General features: G+C 39.8%; 2 protein-coding genes across 2 annotated transcripts; both read right to left on the reverse strand.

The window, feature by feature from the left end:
• Positions 1–7: 7 nt before the first annotated feature.
• Positions 8–4,004, reverse strand: LOC104574010 (arylacetamide deacetylase-like 4). Its single transcript, XM_088536088.1, has 4 exons — positions 3,775–4,004; positions 2,245–2,461; positions 1,147–1,210; positions 8–782 (listed from the first exon to the last, which is right to left on the reverse strand). The coding sequence occupies exons 1-4, from the start codon at positions 3,955–3,957 to the stop codon at positions 8–10; spliced, it is 1,239 nt and encodes a 412-aa protein (XP_088392214.1). The 5' UTR covers positions 3,958–4,004.
• Positions 4,005–11,617: 7,613 nt separating this feature from the next.
• Positions 11,618–16,329, reverse strand: LOC104570929 (arylacetamide deacetylase-like 4). Its single transcript, XM_010217986.2, has 4 exons — positions 16,174–16,329; positions 13,667–13,883; positions 13,066–13,129; positions 11,618–12,395 (listed from the first exon to the last, which is right to left on the reverse strand). Exons 1-4 carry the CDS (start codon positions 16,327–16,329, stop codon positions 11,618–11,620), a joined length of 1,215 nt encoding a protein of 404 aa, XP_010216288.2.
• Positions 16,330–17,641: the final 1,312 nt, after the last annotated feature.

Genomic DNA, 17,641 nt, shown 5'->3' on the forward strand with positions numbered 1-17,641 from the left:
TATATTTTTATAAACTGTTTATATAATTCACAGTGTTATCCATAAGTTTTTTTGCAGATAAAAATGAAAAAATCCCATAGCCAAAAAAGCATAAAAGTCCATGGAAACCGCTCTCGGAATGATACCAGGTTACTTGGACACCGTTTTCTTCTAGTCTCTTCTTGTATAACAGTCCGTCATCCCTTAACACATCAAACTCACAAGTCACAATATAAGATTCAGGGAGCTGGCAAATAATGCAATCTTCAGCTAGAAGTGGGGAAAATGTCATTGCGAATACTTCCTTGATCGCTTCATAAACTTCAGGTTTATATGAACTGTTTTTTTGTGGTTTGTAGCCTCGGATCTTAAATTCACTGGGAATATTGTCTGCACTTACCCATTTTTTATACTTCAGTTTCATACTCTCAGGGACATGACAATTCTGTATGATATCATCCAAATATGATGGCTTTTTATTAAGATAACGAAAACAGAAATAAATGACCAGCTTCCGAAACAACATGGGGACTGAAGCGTTCTGCTGATAGGCAGGCAATTGAAAATCTATTCCCTGGAGTCCTGGATAAATCAAGATCTGGGCTCGTACTTTTGGAAGATCTCTTTTATTCAGTAGTAGTTGGCAAATAACTGTAGCAAAATTAGCTCCACAGCTGTCACCACCAAGGATGATGAGGGTAGGATCCACATGATACTCTTTTAAATTCCTCATAAAGTGCAAGGTAGCGTTGAGACAATCAAAATATTGCCCTGGATAAGGGTGTTCAGGAGCCAAGCGATAACTGAAATGTCAAAGACATTGTGCTTATTGTCAAAGTGACTGTAAAAAATGTAACTCACATTGTTCATGTTTAATTGGTATGGTAGTTTATAGGCCTATTTTTTTTTAAATCTTAAAATGTATATTTACTTAGTCTATATTTAATTAGTCTATATTTAATTTTTACCTTGATGTAGATTGAAAAGACAAACTAACAGTGTATTTCAGCATACATTGCCTATAAGCACGCTTCTCTATGAAAAGTTAAAGCCAGAAATAGGGAGCATAGTCTAAAATTTCAGGAATTTCAGCACATGCTTCAGAATCGTTTCACCTGTGAACTACAGGACTACTCATATTTCTACATAAAAATAGCACTTACTCACCCAACAGACACGACCACTGAGTTGCATTCTCTGGCGATGTGGCGGCATACTCTTTCAAAAGTTCCTACGACAGAGTTTATCAGAAATGACATTTTAAATAACCTTTGAAATGAACTTTAGTATTTTTAGATCCCAAGAAGTTGACCATATGCTGCATGGATTTGGGGCAGTAAATTGTATTTACCCACATGTTCACTAATTCTGTTCTTTATTGTAACTTCTACTAATTTGCCTGCTTTGACTGCCTCCAGCCTTACTAGTCTGTGGCTCCCCCAAATCCTGTTTTTCACATGTGTTGTGTTAACTGCTACCTGGTCATTGGGCAGCAAGGAGAACACAAGCAAAAGGTTGTGCACTACAGTCGGCATACAGGTGTGCAGAGTGCATTAAACTACTGCATGTGCTCCAGCTCCCTCCATGTGCTGTTGTGCAACAGTTGTGCTACGAACAACAACTGCGCAACACTCGGTTCGGGATCTTTCCTTTCCTCTTAGTGAAAGGAATCGACCTTTCACTCAGATTACAGAGGTTGATATCTTGAGTCGTGTCCTCGTTCCACCCACCGCTCCTGTGCCCATGTACAGCACGTTCTGTCCCGTGTCTGAAATATAGGCTAAGTCCCCATTGCAGATCCAGGTAAGCTAGCTCTACCCAAGCTAGTTCTGACACTACAAGCATCTCGGTTCCGCACAGCGTGGCCCTGCAGTAAAATGGGTGACTGTTTTTGTCATGGTGCAGAATAGGGTCTAAGTTATTCGAAGTTACGAGGTTGGTTGTCTCTGCTGACGCTGAATGGAGCCACCACCTCATTCACAGATAACTGAAGTCTCTATAACGTAGTGCCCATGGACATTTGGATCCTTTTGAAACAGGATCCAAAAACCCATAAACTTTACTGTTTTAGTGATTTCCATGGCTTTGACTTCCCCTCAGAAAAGTAAACAGGGACTCAATTGCCAAAGAGATTGAAAGCAATTCAGAGGCTGAGCAGGAAGCAGCTCATTATGGAGAAATAAAAATCACCTCACACCACTGTGAAGCTAAAATTAAAGGTCTGAATTTGATTAATAAAAAGATAAAAACTTCCTGATGTCTTACCAATGCTCCCAAATACGCCAGCGCCTCCATGGAAATACAGTAATCCTCTTCTTTTGCCAGTGGGTGGCTGTTTCGGCTGATAAATCCTGATCGGAACATCATCTACTTTGAAATCTTTGATGAGGAGTTTTGAATCTCTCCATAATGGGATTCCTTCTAAAAAGAATCGCAGTAAGCTCAAGTCAGCGCAGATTCCTAGCTTCTCCAAAAGCTTTCCCTGGTAAAAGGAAAGAAGCCAGCAAATGGTCAGTATAAAAGCTTCCAGCTCTATAATTTACAGTTTTTGGCAATCCCATTCCACATTGGCAGCTGTCCTCTTGATCGTTATTCATTGTTTTTGACATTTCTTTTCGTGAAATAAAGGAAATGAAATAGAAAAATAATCTTTGATTTAGAAATAAAGAAGTAGTTACGTGTAGCAGGGTGAAGAAAAGAGAGAATAAAATATTAATTTATGAAAGCAGGCTCTGCAAAAATTTTGCAGAGTGGAGAGTCTTGAATGCATCATGGTCAGGAATACAAACAGCAACGATACCACAGTAGTTTGTTCTTACAGATGGGAGGAACAAGGGGCCATATTGCAGATGATTTTTTTAGTACCACCTGTATTAAAGATATTATATATTTTGCATTAAAAAGTACAAAGAAAATTAATTAGGAAGTATTTTTAGGTTTGATGAGAAAGAAAAGCTTCCTTATCATGTCTTAATTTTAAAAACAAATGTTTTTAACTTTTGTTAATAAATAAATAAATAAATAAATAAAAACAAAAGCCCAATATCAAAATACTACACTGTTTCCAAGGGAAGATGTTCACACTTTGAAGGGTTTATTGGCCATGTTTAGCCCAAGGAAAGTCGTGCTTTAAGATTAACGTACGTAGATCTTCTAGATCTTCTATATAGTTTAAATAATTCACTAAGAGTTTGTTTTATGCGTGTGTATATATAATATATTTCTAATTTTATGTAATCTATAAATATTTTGTATTTATTTTATATAATATATTTTAATATAAATATTTTATGTATTTTATATATACATAATTTAGTACATTTATGTAGTACTATATAATTACATAAAAATATTAAGTATTAAATATATATATTATATAATATAGAGATATATTTAATTCTGGCAATGACACTGACAATGTCACGTGACTTAGGATATAGAAGGAACAAATTCCAGTATGATAGGTTTTTTTGCATGTCAGTCCCCAATTCAGTTGTGAAAAGTTATTATCTTGATCTGAAGAGAGAGAGAAAAAAAGAAACTGCAGAAAATAACCCATTTTGACTATTTTACAGAATGATCAATTTCAGTTTTCCATTTGAATTATTTCTAATTTTGCCTCCATATGATGGAGTTAATGGGCATGGGTCTATTGGAATTATGTTAAGTTCACAAGCATGAGACAGACACATCCATTATTTCTTCTTATCTTTTTCTTCTTAAGCCCATACCTTCTAGCTCCCAAAGATTCCACCAAAATAAAAGTGAAATTCCCAATTTTAAGAAATAACTTACCATGAGCAAGCTTGAAATGAACAAGGAATGATAAAAACGAAGCTTTAGAGGCTGGTCAATCCCAGGTGGCAGATCTGATTTGAAAAAGTCAAAACAAACTGCACACAAAAACACTACTGGTAATATAACAGGAGAAAATAAAATTATTCCTGTTATTGCCAAAGTTTTATAAACAAATGCCATTTCACCTCAGTGAAAGTTCTGAACTCTCAAAACCAAAACCTCAAACCAAAAAACTCTCCCTGGCCTTGTTTCTCCAGTGTTTCCGAGGCGTCTAAACACTCGGATCATAAGCAGAAATAAAAAGATTACTGTTGCAATACTCTAATTTTCTCCACCCTTCTTTTCTTTTACTAATGATCCTATTGGCAACACTTCCTTAGATGAAAAAAAAAATATATTGGGACGCAGTTACCATTTACAAAAAAAGGAAATTCAGTGAATGTAAATTAGATATGTATAGTGAGTTTTTCATTAACAATGAGAAATGAATATTCAGATGGGACCTTTGAATCTCATGACTGCCTATATTTTCTTTTAAATGTGTTATGGATGGACATTCCTCTTGTAGACATAAGTTTTAGAGATACTGGACTACTTGCTATATGTTTTTTTCTGGGAATAAAAATATTTAAATCCCCACTTTTTGCTCAACTTGTTCCACTCTGGGGTGCAGAGAAATTTTCATGTTTTAAATGTGGCTTAGGTAAGAGCACAGTTGTTTGGTGTATAACTTGTGATATGGTTTTGCAGAAAGATGTGCTCAGTTATCTCGTGTGATGTATATCTACATCACAGCAGGTGAGAAGGGAGATCTTATGCATAGATATTGTGTTTTATACTGCAACACGAGCCCAAAGAATCACTATAAAATCTGTGCTGGACAGCACAATTCTTAACTTGTGTTGAAATCTCTCCAGATGTATAATAGTGTCTTTCTAGATTCTAGCCACTATTGTTTCTGGTAAAAGCTTTTCACTAATTAAACCCTAAGAATTTTATATGAATTTTCTATTTGTTCATTTATTTATTCATTATTTATATTCATTCTTTTTTTTAATGATTTAATTTGGAGGCGTTAGGAATGCATATGTATCAGTGGTGGATGATTAACATTGGTGACAATTGTTTGTAATTATTCTGTTTTGTATGCTGCGTTTAAGAATATCATTTTCCAACAACTTTAAAGCTTTTCCTAAACTATTTTTTTCAGACTAAACTTCCGGTTTTCAAAAAATAATAATAATAATAATCCATCCTGAGATCTGAATTAGTTCTTAGCTTCATTAGTTCAATATGAAAAACAAAATAATCTTGACAGCTGGCTTGCACAATTTTAGTTCATGGAGATGACACTGCCTGGGATAACGCAATGTAAACCTGCGCTGTTTGTGAAACGACCAAACCCACATCCGCTCACCGTAAGAGCTTTTCCTTTGATGAGGTTGTTGAGTTACAAGGTCCCTAGCCAGCCGTTCTGTAATTTTTACTTCAACAGCCTTGTTTCCCTTACATGTATCACAAATGCAGTCAAAGTATCAGATTGTAGAGAGTTGAAACCACCTCCAGATACCCAGGATCAGGGATTATTCAGGCCTGAAGTTATGAACTTCTGTACACAAGGCTTAGTCTGTAATGCAGCAGGACATCATCGTCCTCTTGAGGTTTTAGACAATCAGTTCCCTTGAATAGTTCAAAACAGTGTGACTTTGTAGCACAGCCTGTGTTTTATTTGTTTTGCACTATAATGCCAGCAAAACGGTAGACCGATACAGTTCTTAGTAAGTGCTTATGTCTAGTGTCTGTGCATCAATCGAAATATCTCAAAATAAGTTAAAACATAGAGATCAGCCTTGAATGTGGTTGTCAGATGGTTTTGCCACTTCTTTGCGCTCAAATCCTCAGAGCAATATTAGCAATATTCTGTCCTCTCGAAAGAGCCTCTGACCAAAAACAGAATTGAGCTACTTAAAGCGTTTATTACTGTGAGGACAGTATGTGAAAGGGACAGTAAATGAAACTTTTAAAAACAACCAATAATAACAGAATTAAATAATATTGTATTTTGAATCATAGAATCATAGAATGCCCAAGGTTGGAAGGGACCCTTAGAGATCATCCAGTCCAACCCCCTGCACACGCAGGGTCACCTAGAGCACGTGGCACAGGACTGCATCCAAGCAGGTTTGAAGATCTCCAGAGAAGGAGACTCCACAACCTCTCTGGGCAGCCTGTTCCAGGGCTCTGGCACCTTCACTGTTACGAATTTTTTCCTTAAGTTCCTGTGGAACTTCTGATACTTCAATTTCTGGCTGTTTCCTCTAGTTCTGTCAGTGGCCACCAGTGAAAAGAGGCCAGCACCATCCTCCTCACTCCCTCCCTTGAGGTACTTCTAGACACTGCTCAGGTCCCCTCTCAGCCTTCTCTTCTCCAGGCTGAACAGGCCCAGCTCCCTCAGCCTCTCCTCATAGGGCAGATGTTCCAGGCCCCTGATCATCCTTGTAGCCCTGCGCTGGGCTCTCTCCAGCAGCTCCACATCTCTCCTGTACTGTAGGGCCCAGAACTGGACACAGTTCTCCAGATGCGGCCTCACCAGGGCTGAGTAGAGGGGCAGGATCACCTCCCTCAACCTGCTGGAGACGCTCTTCTTAACGCACCTCAGGATCCCATTGGCCTTCTTGGCCATGAGGGCACACTGCTGCCTCATGGTCACCTTGTTGTCCACCAGGACGCCCAGGTCCCTCTCTGCAGAGCTGCTCTCCAGAAGGTCGGTCCCCAGTCTGTACTGGTGTCTGTAGTTATTCCTCCCCAGGTGCAGGACCTTGCACTTGTCAGGGTAGTTGAAGTCCCCCATGAGAACTAGGGCCTGTGACCGTGAGTCCAGCTGACTATAAAAGGCCTCATCAACTTCCTCATCCTGGTTAGGTGGCCTGTAGCAGATAGCCACCACAGTGTCTCTCACATTAGCCTGCCCTTTAACCCTTACCCACAAGCTCTCAACTCGCTCATCATCCACCCCCAGGTTGAGCTCCATGCATTCCAGTTGCTCTCTCACATAAAGAGCAGCTCCGCCACCTCGCCTTCCCAGCCTGTCCTTCCTAAAGAGCACATAGCCTTCCATGGCTGCGCTCCAGTCGTGTGAGCTATCCCACCATGTCTCTGTGATTCCAACGAGATCATGACACTGGGACCACACGCAGAGTTCGTCCTGCTTATTCCCCATGCTTCACGCATCGGTGTACAGGCATTTCAGGGAAGTAACTGAGCCTGCAGGTTCCCCAGGAAGGGTGAAAGAGGACGCTCTCTGATCATTTCCTATCCTCACTTCCCCACTCCCATACTCCCGCTGGATGCCATCTGACTTTGGCTGTGTGGTACTGATTGCCCTGTTTGTGTGACACTCCCCTTCCCCCTTCTCGTCTAGTTTAAAGCCCTCCTAACCAGGTTGGCCAGCCTCTTGGCAAAGAGATGTGTGCCCCTCTTGCTGAGATGGATCCCATCATTCCCCACTAGCTGGTGGTCATCAGAGTCCCGTGGTCATAGAAGCCAAGCCCAGCGGCGCAGCCAGTTGTTAATCTGCCATATCCGCCTTCTCCTCCTTGAATCCATTCCCCTCATTGGTAGAATAGAGGAAAACACTACCTGGGCTCCCATACCTTTGATGGCCATCCCTAGGGCTCTGAAGTCACGCTTGATATCCCTCAGTGTCCCCATGGCATCATTAGTGCCCACATGAAACAGTACCAGAGGGTAATAGACTCCTGGACAAGCCTCGGGAGCCTTTCTGTAACATCCTTTATTTGGGCCCCTGGCAAGCAGCAGACCTCTCTGGATAAGGGGTCTGGTCTACATATCGGTGCCTCCCCAAGTTCCAGGGCCTCATACCTGTTGGACATGGTCATGGGTGGAGGTGAGGCGGGCCGTGGAAGGGTTCTCCTGCCAACTCGAATAGGGACGTGGTTCCATTGCTGTTCGTCCTTTGATACTGTTAATTCTGCCCCCTCTGCCCTATGGCAAGAGGGTACTGGATGTACAGACTGAACTGGGGAGTTCTCAGGGTGGCTTTCCTGGGAAGACTGCAGAATGCAGCTCCAGCAGTCTGTTTCTCTTTCACATACCCTGATGGCCCTCAGCCTTTCTACCTCCTCCTTTAGCTCCACCACCAGGCTGAGCAGGTCATCCACCTGCTCACACCTAAGGCAGGCGCTGTTTTCGCTACTCCCCAGTAACATGGAGAGGCTCAGACATTCCCCACACCCAGAAACCTGGACCGCTGCATGTTCCTGTGGCGGTTCAGTCTGTGTCGCCACAGTCTTCCTGGTGGCAGCTCTCTGCCGAGTGGAGACCACGGCTTCACCTGATCTCCCGCTGCTGGAAGAGTCTGTGGAGAGAATTCTTTTCCACACATGGGAGGAGGGCCAGGCCGCACTCCTGGCTGCTTGTGCTCCTTGAGGGCAGCTTTTGAATTCCCTCCGGCCCTGCCGGCTCCGCTCCCGCTGAGTCCGAACCGCATCCGGCCTGGGGCTCAGCGCGGCCCACACGGGGGTCGGCGCTGGGGCTGCCTCTCGCTGTCGATGCTTCCTCGTTCGGCGGATTTTGCCGCAGTTGTTCACCTCTAGACAAGGTACTCCGGCACGAGCGTCCGCTCCAGAGCCCTTCCCTTCGAGAATGATTTAGTTCAGATTAGGAAAGCTCTGTACTGTTATTAAGACAATCCTTCTTCTTTAGCTTAAGGTCTGTGTTAGAAATCAACAAACAGGAAAACATGCTGAAAAAATCTGGTACTTTCTGAGTTAATTTAGTGTTGCTGGAGATTGATATGTTTAATTTATTAGTTTATGAATATAGAATTGACAGGTAATTGCGTAAATTCTGCTCATTTTCACATCAATGGGCTGCTATATAGGTAGCCATCTCTGCAATTCATTTTTTTCTTATTTTCTCATCATTTTTCTAATGATGTTAGAAACCTAACGGGGAGGTTAGGTACTATGACAAGACCTATTCATAGAAATATGATCTTTGTCGGTATTTTGTCGTTTGTAGCTCCCCATACACATAGGCTTAACTGCTGGGTTTTGCAGCGCCTGCTGAGAGATGGATTCACCAGCTCTCCATGTAGATTGAAAATGCCTAAAGCTCATCAACCTCACATCAACTTCACCATTCATCATTTAAGCAGTAGGCAGCTTGCAAATTGAATGTTGATGAAAGTGTCAGGATGGCTGGTGCTAGTGAGTTGTATCAATGTCAGGTGTTGCTGCTTTTGCTGTAATGTCTTTTTCTCAGTATTGCAAAACGTTTCAGTTCTCATTATAGGCTGTGTTAGGAAACAGGTGACTACTACAGCTACAGTGCATCATACAGGAAATACTACAAGGCTCACCTGAAGAAACCAGGTAGAATTACTGAAGTTTTGATTCAGTCAAGTGTAGCCAGCTTTAATGGCTACCTTGAGCTCAGAAAGGTAAGAAAACAGGCAAAAAATAATGCATTCCAAAGAAAAATAATTAAAAGCAGAAATAATAGCTGGTTGATACTTTCCTTCCTAATTATTTTTTAATAGATGTATTTAAAAATCAAAAACTCCTGTACAGCTTTCCTTGCTTTGTTTTTAATATACTCCAGGTAACACAACAGGACAGCTCTACTCTGTAGTGCAATTTAACTATATTTCAATTTCAGTAGGTGTGAACTTCCCATCCTGTCCTTCACATTTCTGCATTTCCATAAACAAATAGTTAAAAACATCTCAGCCCTCTTCATAGCTGTGTGCCTTAGGCTTCAATATCTCCTGTGCAGGGACAGTAAGAAGAAGCTTTAAGAAAACACAGCTTCATTAGTGTTCTGGGATGCAGTTTTGTGGAAGGTGCTGTGCATTTCCCGGGTTTATCTCTGGCACTCAGCCTGCTTCCACCTGCCTTTCAGTGTCCTCCTTTTCTGTTATCTCCATCTCCCCACCCCAGTGCATACTCACTCCTTATGCATTTTGCTCTTACTCAGGACTGAAAGCCATCTTCCGTATAGTCTCCTGTGCATCTTTATTTTAATCTTTCCTTGCTTCCTCTAAGTCCTCCAGTTTGCAGGTTCTTGCTTATTTATTTCAGCACCAGTATCCTGAACAGAATAGGTATCAAAAGACACGCAGTAGTATTGCATGTCTTATTATATATATAAATGTTTATTTGAAGTATTTTCTTGTTGCCAGCTTATTTGCCAAAATACTTATTGGTGCGTATTGGCTTTTAATTAGATTGGTGCAGAGGGCCGGTTTAAACATTGCCAGGCTGAAATGGAATTGTAGGTGTCTGTAATTCACCCCTGGGACCTGGCTGGTTTGGAGCAGCTAATGTCACTTACAAACTGGGGTCCCTTCAGATATGTTCTGTTCTTAAACCTACAACTCTAGCACGTATGTAATAAGGTTTTGTAAAAATATTTGAATCTAAAGTCCTGAATGACCTTTTGCAATACCTTTTGGGTATTCACACTGGGTGCCTGGAGAAGTTTGCCAGTTTGCTCTGCTGGCATTTGAAACTCAGCTGAGTGCTGACATCTGCTGAGAGGAATTTACAACAGATTTTTTTTTTTTAACAATTCATCTTTTTATAATACAGAATTGTTCAAATGGAACCAAGACTTGCCAGCTGCATCGAACTTCCCCTCATTTCATTCATTTTGAGGATCTGGCACTGTTGTTGATTCCTTTTATTTGGGGTATGCTGCCTTTGGGCCAAGGTCTAGAAATGCGCAATAAAAATGTAGGTCACACCCACATTATTTAAGGTTAATACCTTTGTTGTTGTTGTTGTTGTTTTAATTCACATAACTTCCAGGCATGGCTATGTGGGTTGTCTAAGAAGATACAAATCATAAATATTACATGTACTATAGTTTAGTTTGCCTATCTGCTACTCTCTGTCTTGGAAAGCAGTAGGTTTTTTTAGGACATGTTTATCCCATGTTAGGCTGTACCCCTGTGGGATTTATCTGTTGGCATCTGAAGATCTTAAAATGCCATTTAACTCTCTCTAGCCCAGGCCATGCAGGAGGTCACAGAAAAGGACTCAAGAACAGTATGATAAATATTAATCACAACTAAGAACCTTGGTGCTCATCCCCTGGTGTCAGTGTTTCTTCCATTACTATATCCTGCTGTCTGCTTCAGAAAGTGCAGGCCTAGAGTTAATAGAGGATTTTGTATAGTGACTGATATTAATGTATATTCATGTATATCTGCATCTATGTATAAAATGTATATGCATGATCTATTTTTAATAGAGATGCTATATTCCTACATCAGCATAGTTTTGCAGCATCTGTAGTTTCAGATTGAACCCTTTTTCCAATATTCATTCTTCTGTCTTTCTTTTATGCGTGTGCTCAAGTCTTTCCATCTATATTCACTCCTCTCTGCACTTCAAACTTGCCTCACATTCAGCTTCCATCGAATTTGGACCTTTATAAAACATTGACCATGGGCAGTATATGTTTAACCCATCGATTTGTGCCCTGGTATACTAAGCCTCAAGCTGTTCTTAAATCACAGTTTATGCATTAATAGTATCAGAAATTTATTAAGTCAAACTGCACTGCAAATAAACTTTTCTTGGAGGACCAGAGCATTTATGTGTACAACAGAAACCTCTGATAAGGTGGTAGAAGAAAGAAAAGTTCACTTGATTATCACAAATAAAAATTAAACAAAAGCAATCACCAGATCAGATGCTTAGGTAGAAGATGGTCCAATGGCAAAATTTCAAAGATGATTTAAGAAAAAGGAAGTATGAAGGTTTCTTGAATTTTTTTCAACCAGTAAGAAAGGAAAGGCTGAAGTGGAGTTTTATATTGATTTTAAAAAATCTACTATCATTCGTAGGCCTTTATTTGCACTCTTAAATGATGTTATCCTACCATAACTAGCTAAGAAAATTATGCCATGGAATCCCTGTTCCAGATGACACCAGGTCACTTTTATACCGTGATTCTCTAATCGGTTCTTGTACATCAGTGCATCATCTCTAAGCACATCAAATTCACAGCTCAAAATGAAAGTCTCAGGGAGCTGAGCAATAACAGTATCTTCAGCTAGCAGTGGTGAAAAAACTGGGTCCAAAAAAGGCTTGAATGATCTATAGAGATCTTCCGATATTTGATTTTCTTTTCCTTCTTGGTAGTCTCTTGGTTTAAAATCTTCAGGGATGTTGTCAGAATTCAGCCACTCCTTATACTTCAGTTCCAAATCTCTTGGAATATGAGCATGTTTCAAGATCTCATCTATGGCTGATTGTTCTTTATTGATATACTTCAAACCAAGAGAGAGGGTTCGTTTCTTCAGCAAAACAGGGACTCCCCTGTTCTGCTCATAAGAAGGCAAATTAAAGTTTGCAGCCTGGAGAAAAGGATATATCAGCATTTGGGCTCTCAGCTTTGGGAGGTCTTTTCTGTTGGTCATTGCTTGGGCAACAGCAGCAGCAAGTGTACCTCCACTGCTGTCTCCACAGGTGATAACACGAGCAGGATCTACTCCATAATCTTCTGCAATTCTCATAAAATGTACGGCAGCAGCGAGACAGTCCTCAAACTGAGTTGGGAATGGGTACTCAGGAGCTAAGCGGTACCTAAGTATGAATGAAAGGTTTTTAGCATAGTCAGATCGAGTGAATTGTCCTGTTCCTATCTTCAGGAAAGTGTGTGAACGAGAAGATGCGAAGTATTCTGCCAATATAATTTTGTTACTGAAGTTATGATTACCTGTGTTGTCCTAGGTGCTACTATTGCCATTGTTTAAAGGAGTTTTGGTGCATTTTTCTATAATTGTAGAATACATTTTTTACATACTCATCTTTTAGATGACTGAAGGCGTGTACTGAGTTATTCTCAGAATTAGATAGCAAGTCATGGATGTATGAATCAGTCATCATCTGTTCTCGTTAGAAATCAAAACAAAAAATTCCCCCAAAATATTAGGTGGTTATATTTCAAACGTAATGTTTGCTTTATGCTTAACATGCTTTGGATATGGCATTCAGAAACAAGCATTCTCATCTCCTGCAGTTGCTACAAATTGTAAAATTATTATAACGGCTTTGGAAATAAGCAAGTGAGGATTAGCGGAGTAATTCTTTCTAAGTAACTAGTGCTGGTGAAACACGCATGATCACTAACTGTTAAGTGTTCTGTGTACTGTTAGCAATGAATCTGGCTTGCCCTGCCAAAGCATTGAAGACTTGCAGACCTAGAAGGAGACACAAATGTCCATCACACTATGACAGCCCTGAGTCTACTTACCCGACAGACACGAACACTGAATCGCTCTTTTTAGCGAAATAGCGGCATGTTCTTTCATAGGCCCCTGTAAAACAAAATATTGCAATGGAATTGTAACTCACTTTGAAAATAGTTAAAATAATCTGAAATTCTTAGCTCTGTGAATAAGGCTACTCTGTGATTCTCCTGTTGTCAGCATGGGGCAAGCTAGATATGGCTCACGGTTCCATTAGTGTCTATGGGAAATCTGGGATTCATACTTCTGCCTTTTCTAATCAGCTTTGTGAAAAGGTAACAAAAAGCACCATTGCTGCCACAAGTAAAAAAAACATTGAAGCTGAGAAGTTATTATAAAGGACTGTCAAATATTAGCACAATGTATTTTCTCATGGCTAAGACACCGCCTAGTCTCTCACCCCTTTCCATTTCAAAATACAGTTTTTGTCCTGGTGAACACAACAGTGTTCAGGTGTATACACAAGTAAACACCAACTCAGTTCTTTAAGAATGAGATTTTATAATGTTTAACCTATTAATTTCTCTGGTCATTTAAGAAATACTGTGACAAGTCAGCAACTATATAGTATTTGTAATTATAGCTCTTATTGTTTAAATTTCTTACGAATGCTTCCAAACTGTCCAACTCCTCCATGAAAATAAAGGACTCCTCTTCTTCGGCCAGTGGTTGGTGTTTTTGGCTGGTAAATCCTTACTTCAATCTTATCAAACCTTAAGTCCTTGATTAAAAGATGATTGTCTTTTGGTGGTGGTATTCCATCCATTATAGTCCTGATAACATGGATTTCTGATGAGATACCTAGCTTTTCTAAAAGTTTTGCCTGTCAATGAAGAGAAAGAAACCATAAATTAGTGCAACTTCCATTGTACCTGGAGAATGATCACGGTTAGCTCTACCTTCATCTCCTGCTGGTTCTGACAACAAACTGGACAAACTGATCCATCTTCATTGTAACCAGTGTTCGAAATTTAAAGAGAGTAGATTGACAGGAGCGACTGGACTTATCTTCTGGAGCTCCCTGAGAAGAACCTTCTGCCTTGTTCCCATGCCTCTCTGAAAGCAAGAGCTGAGAACTGGACTGAGAGTCTCTCACAGAGGTCCTATTAAAGCTCCTTAATGTTATGTTGCTTCAGCAAGAGCCCAATCTATTGTGAAATCAGCAGCAAACTGAATAAAATAGGGTATTAGATGGCTGCTAAAGGAGTACTCTAAGCTAGAAGCGGTAGAGTTGGCAGATGTAGAACCTGGATGTAATAATCAATTACATGTGGACATGTCTAGCAAAATCTTGTTGCTATAGTCTTGATAGTATCTAGACACATAGAAGTGGGAATCCAGGTCATGTCCAGGCGAAGGATCAAAGCGACATAGGTAACATAGTACCTGTGGGAGCAGTGTGATAGAGCTGTGCTAACCAGATCGTGGGGTCCTGTGACCTCCTTCTGCAGCTAAAGGTGCAGAAGTCTATCACGAACACCTTACAACTCACTTGCATTGTGCTTTGTGCCAGCCCTTCTATCTAAATCACCCCTGGAAAACACTGGATACAGCAAGTTTGCAGAATTCTTTAACACCGCAGGTAATATAATCTCATCAGTGTTCACAGCTTGACTGCTCACACTTGATTCAGTCACAATTCTCCTGGTTGTTGTTCAGCTTTACTGATTTTTTTTTTTTTTAATGAAGGATAGGCTGGTTTTTCACTGAAGAAATTTTCGTAACATTAAGACATGACTGTTTTTATTAGATACTTCCTCATAGACAGATGCAGACCATTCTTGATAGAATTTGTTAGATTTGGCATAGATTCTAAGCTACTTGAAACTGGTTGGTCTCTAGTGACTTCAGATGCATCTTTCGTCTCATCTGAACACCAGATTTATGTGGTTTTCCTGACGGATTTTACATTATGGGTCATTGTTCCCTGAAAGGACCCAGCTGCTTTGGCATAAGTAATTGGTCTGACAGCAATACTTAGACTTTAAATGCACTCGTAATGTATAATTATACAAAATATTACATTGATCTTCCTATTCCTCTGAGATGATACAATGCTTTTCCTTGGCATCTCAGCAGCCAGCCGAAAAGATACAAAATGAGAAGATCAGAAGTTGAAAACTTCATTAGTTCCAGTGAGTTTCTAAATTCTGCAGCTTGGCCTTTCATATAAGAATTATGCAGAAATAAACTTTTTCTGATGGGTATAGTGAAGCTATTAAAGGACATTCATACAGTGTTTTGAAAATGCCAAGTGCACGTATACTGTACACGTACCATGAAGATGACAAGAAAACATAATTTAATTTCTATCACTGCCTTGTTATATTGCATTACTTTATCAGTGTTCAGACCTGGGTGAGGCACTTCTCAAGAGACAAGATGATTCATGTCCTTGGGAACTTACTAACTGGCTTCAAACAAAACTTAATAAGCAATGTAGCAAGGGAAAGGAGGAAGAAATAATAACCAAATAACACCAAATTGCAGTGAAACATAGTACACAATCCAAAGATATTGTAGATTATTTTTGTAACTTCAAAAGCTAAAAGAAAAAAAAATTAATTTAGCTGTCAAAGAAAACCAAGTAAGAAAAACAAAGCATCGGGAATATAACAAGGCACAGCAATAGAGAAAGGAAGTTTTAATCACGAGTACAAGCTCTAAAAGACAAATCATATAGATACATTGAAAAAGCAAAAGACCACCAGTGTGACAGCTGTCTTTCAGATGGCTTAGAAGCAGGGGAATATAGTTGTAAAAGAGAATTGAGACGACATGCACACATCATTTAGTTGCTCCTTCTCCAAATAACAGGACTGTGCAAATAAGAAGCTCTGCATACTGCAGTGCAATTGTTTCTTAAGCCTTCCAACACTGAGACAACAGGAATAAAAACCTGAAACTTTAGACATCAGAAGAAAAGATGCAAAAAAAAATTTATATTTCAACGTTGTTCCCTTTCATGCCCCACTAATACCCTATTATGCTCTACTAAATCAAGCTGAATATTTGCAGTATATTTAAATATTGATTGTAAAAAAGAAAAAAAAAGGCAAAAACTTCTATCAGCAATTAAGTTAAAAGTGCAGCTTCAGGCAAGGCTTACTTACCAGACCAAAACCAAAATTCATGAGATAATGGAAAACGTAAATCTTTTTGCGTTCAATAAATCCAGGAGGGATTTCTGCCTTGGGATGTTCGTAGTAGAATGCTCCTGCCACAAAAACAGTCAAAACTACAAGAAAAATTGCTAAGAGAAGTTCCATCTCACTGCACTGTTAAGAGTGAAATGGAAGAATCAGCTGTGACCACCTTATACCTCTCACTTTTAAGTAATTCTGCAGGTAAAGGCGTAGGATTAGCAATTCTCTTCATATCCTGTCATCTAGCTTTTAAAAATACCAGTAGGAAGACGAAAACATGTGGCAATCACACATACAATTATCTAGACTAGTAACAATTAGTCATAGGCAAGGCTTGCACAAGCAGTTTTTCATATTTACATTTAAAGGATTTTGATTCTGTGCCCATCACTACGGAATCAGAGCTTGACAGTATCTGTAGCATCAGCGCTATGAGTAGACACAAACCTGTTACGTCTCTCTTGCTCTCTTGAATACAATCTGTTATTTCTTAGTTCTTGTGGAACAGGATTTCTTGGTAATCATCTTCAGAGCTGCTCAATTTCTTGATTTATTTTGCTCCTTCACCTTACTCCTCCAGACTTCTAGTGAATCAAGATTTTCATCTCGCAGAAACGTCTCTTAACCTTTTATTCAGTCATATGAAATTGTGTTGAATTATGCACTACCTCCCTCTGTTGTTAGCTATGGAACCTGTAAGAATGCATTTAGTAGGATATTTTGGGTGTCTCACATTAAATTTATGTGTGTCCTAAAATACATATATATGTGCATACATACATAGACATATGCACCTCAATACGAAAATATTTCCCTGTGTGAAAATAGGGAAATTTTTCAGATTTCTTGATTGTCTAGTTTTAGAATGTAGTCTTTTTGAGGTGAGGACGGTATTTTCAGTTGTTTTTTGTAGAGCACCATTATGTAGAGCCTTCAAAGAGTGCTACATTATTGCTAAAATAATAACGAAACTGCTAACAACAAATCCAGAGGAGAAAATTCCACAGATGTCTCAGTTGCTACAATTTAACTGAGTTTATTTCTAACAGCATAATTGCTGAAGAGTGTAGCTGTGGTTATATAACACTACCACACCACTATTATCAGATGTGGATTTATTGTGCTGAAGTCAACAGCGTTTGGCTGCTTTATATTAGCTTTGGATTGAAATCTTATGTTGAGAGACTGATCGCAAATCACAGAAACATAGAATCACAGAATGGTTGAGGTTGGAAGGGAGCTCTAGAGATCATCTAGTCCAACCCCCCTGCTCAAGTAGGGACACCCAGAGCACATGGCACAGGGTCACATCGAGGTGGGTTTGGAAGATCTCCAGAGAAGAGACTCCACAGCCTCTCTGGGCAGCCTGTGCCAGGGCTCTGTGACAGGAAAGAAGTTCCTCCTCACATGGAGATGGAACTTCCTGTGTTTTAAT

This window comes from Tinamus guttatus, unplaced genomic scaffold (assembly GCF_059628265.1).
Source record: "Tinamus guttatus ecotype Peru unplaced genomic scaffold, ASM5962826v1 Tinamus_guttatus_pri_ptg000652l, whole genome shotgun sequence".
Lineage (NCBI taxonomy): Eukaryota > Metazoa > Chordata > Aves > Tinamiformes > Tinamidae > Tinamus > Tinamus guttatus.

Excerpts from the sequence above, each read along its gene's own strand:
- LOC104574010 (XM_088536088.1), bottom strand. The coding sequence starts at position 3,957 with ATGGCATTTGTTTATAAAACTTTGGCAATAACAGGAATAATTTTATTT. Across the intron at positions 2,462-3,774 it reads TCATTTCAAGCTTGCTCATG|GGAAAGCTTTTGGAGAAGCT; the intron begins GTAAGTTATTTC and ends TCCTTTTACCAG. Across the intron at positions 1,211-2,244 it reads TGGCGTATTTGGGAGCATTG|GAACTTTTGAAAGAGTATGC; the intron begins GTAAGACATCAG and ends ACTCTGTCGTAG.
- LOC104570929 (XM_010217986.2), bottom strand. The coding sequence starts at position 16,329 with ATGGAACTTCTCTTAGCAATTTTTCTTGTAGTTTTGACTGTTTTTGTG. Across the intron at positions 13,884-16,173 it reads TGAATTTTGGTTTTGGTCTG|GCAAAACTTTTAGAAAAGCT; the intron begins GTAAGTAAGCCT and ends CTTCATTGACAG. Across the intron at positions 13,130-13,666 it reads TGGACAGTTTGGAAGCATTC|GGGCCTATGAAAGAACATGC; the intron begins GTAAGAAATTTA and ends TTTGTTTTACAG.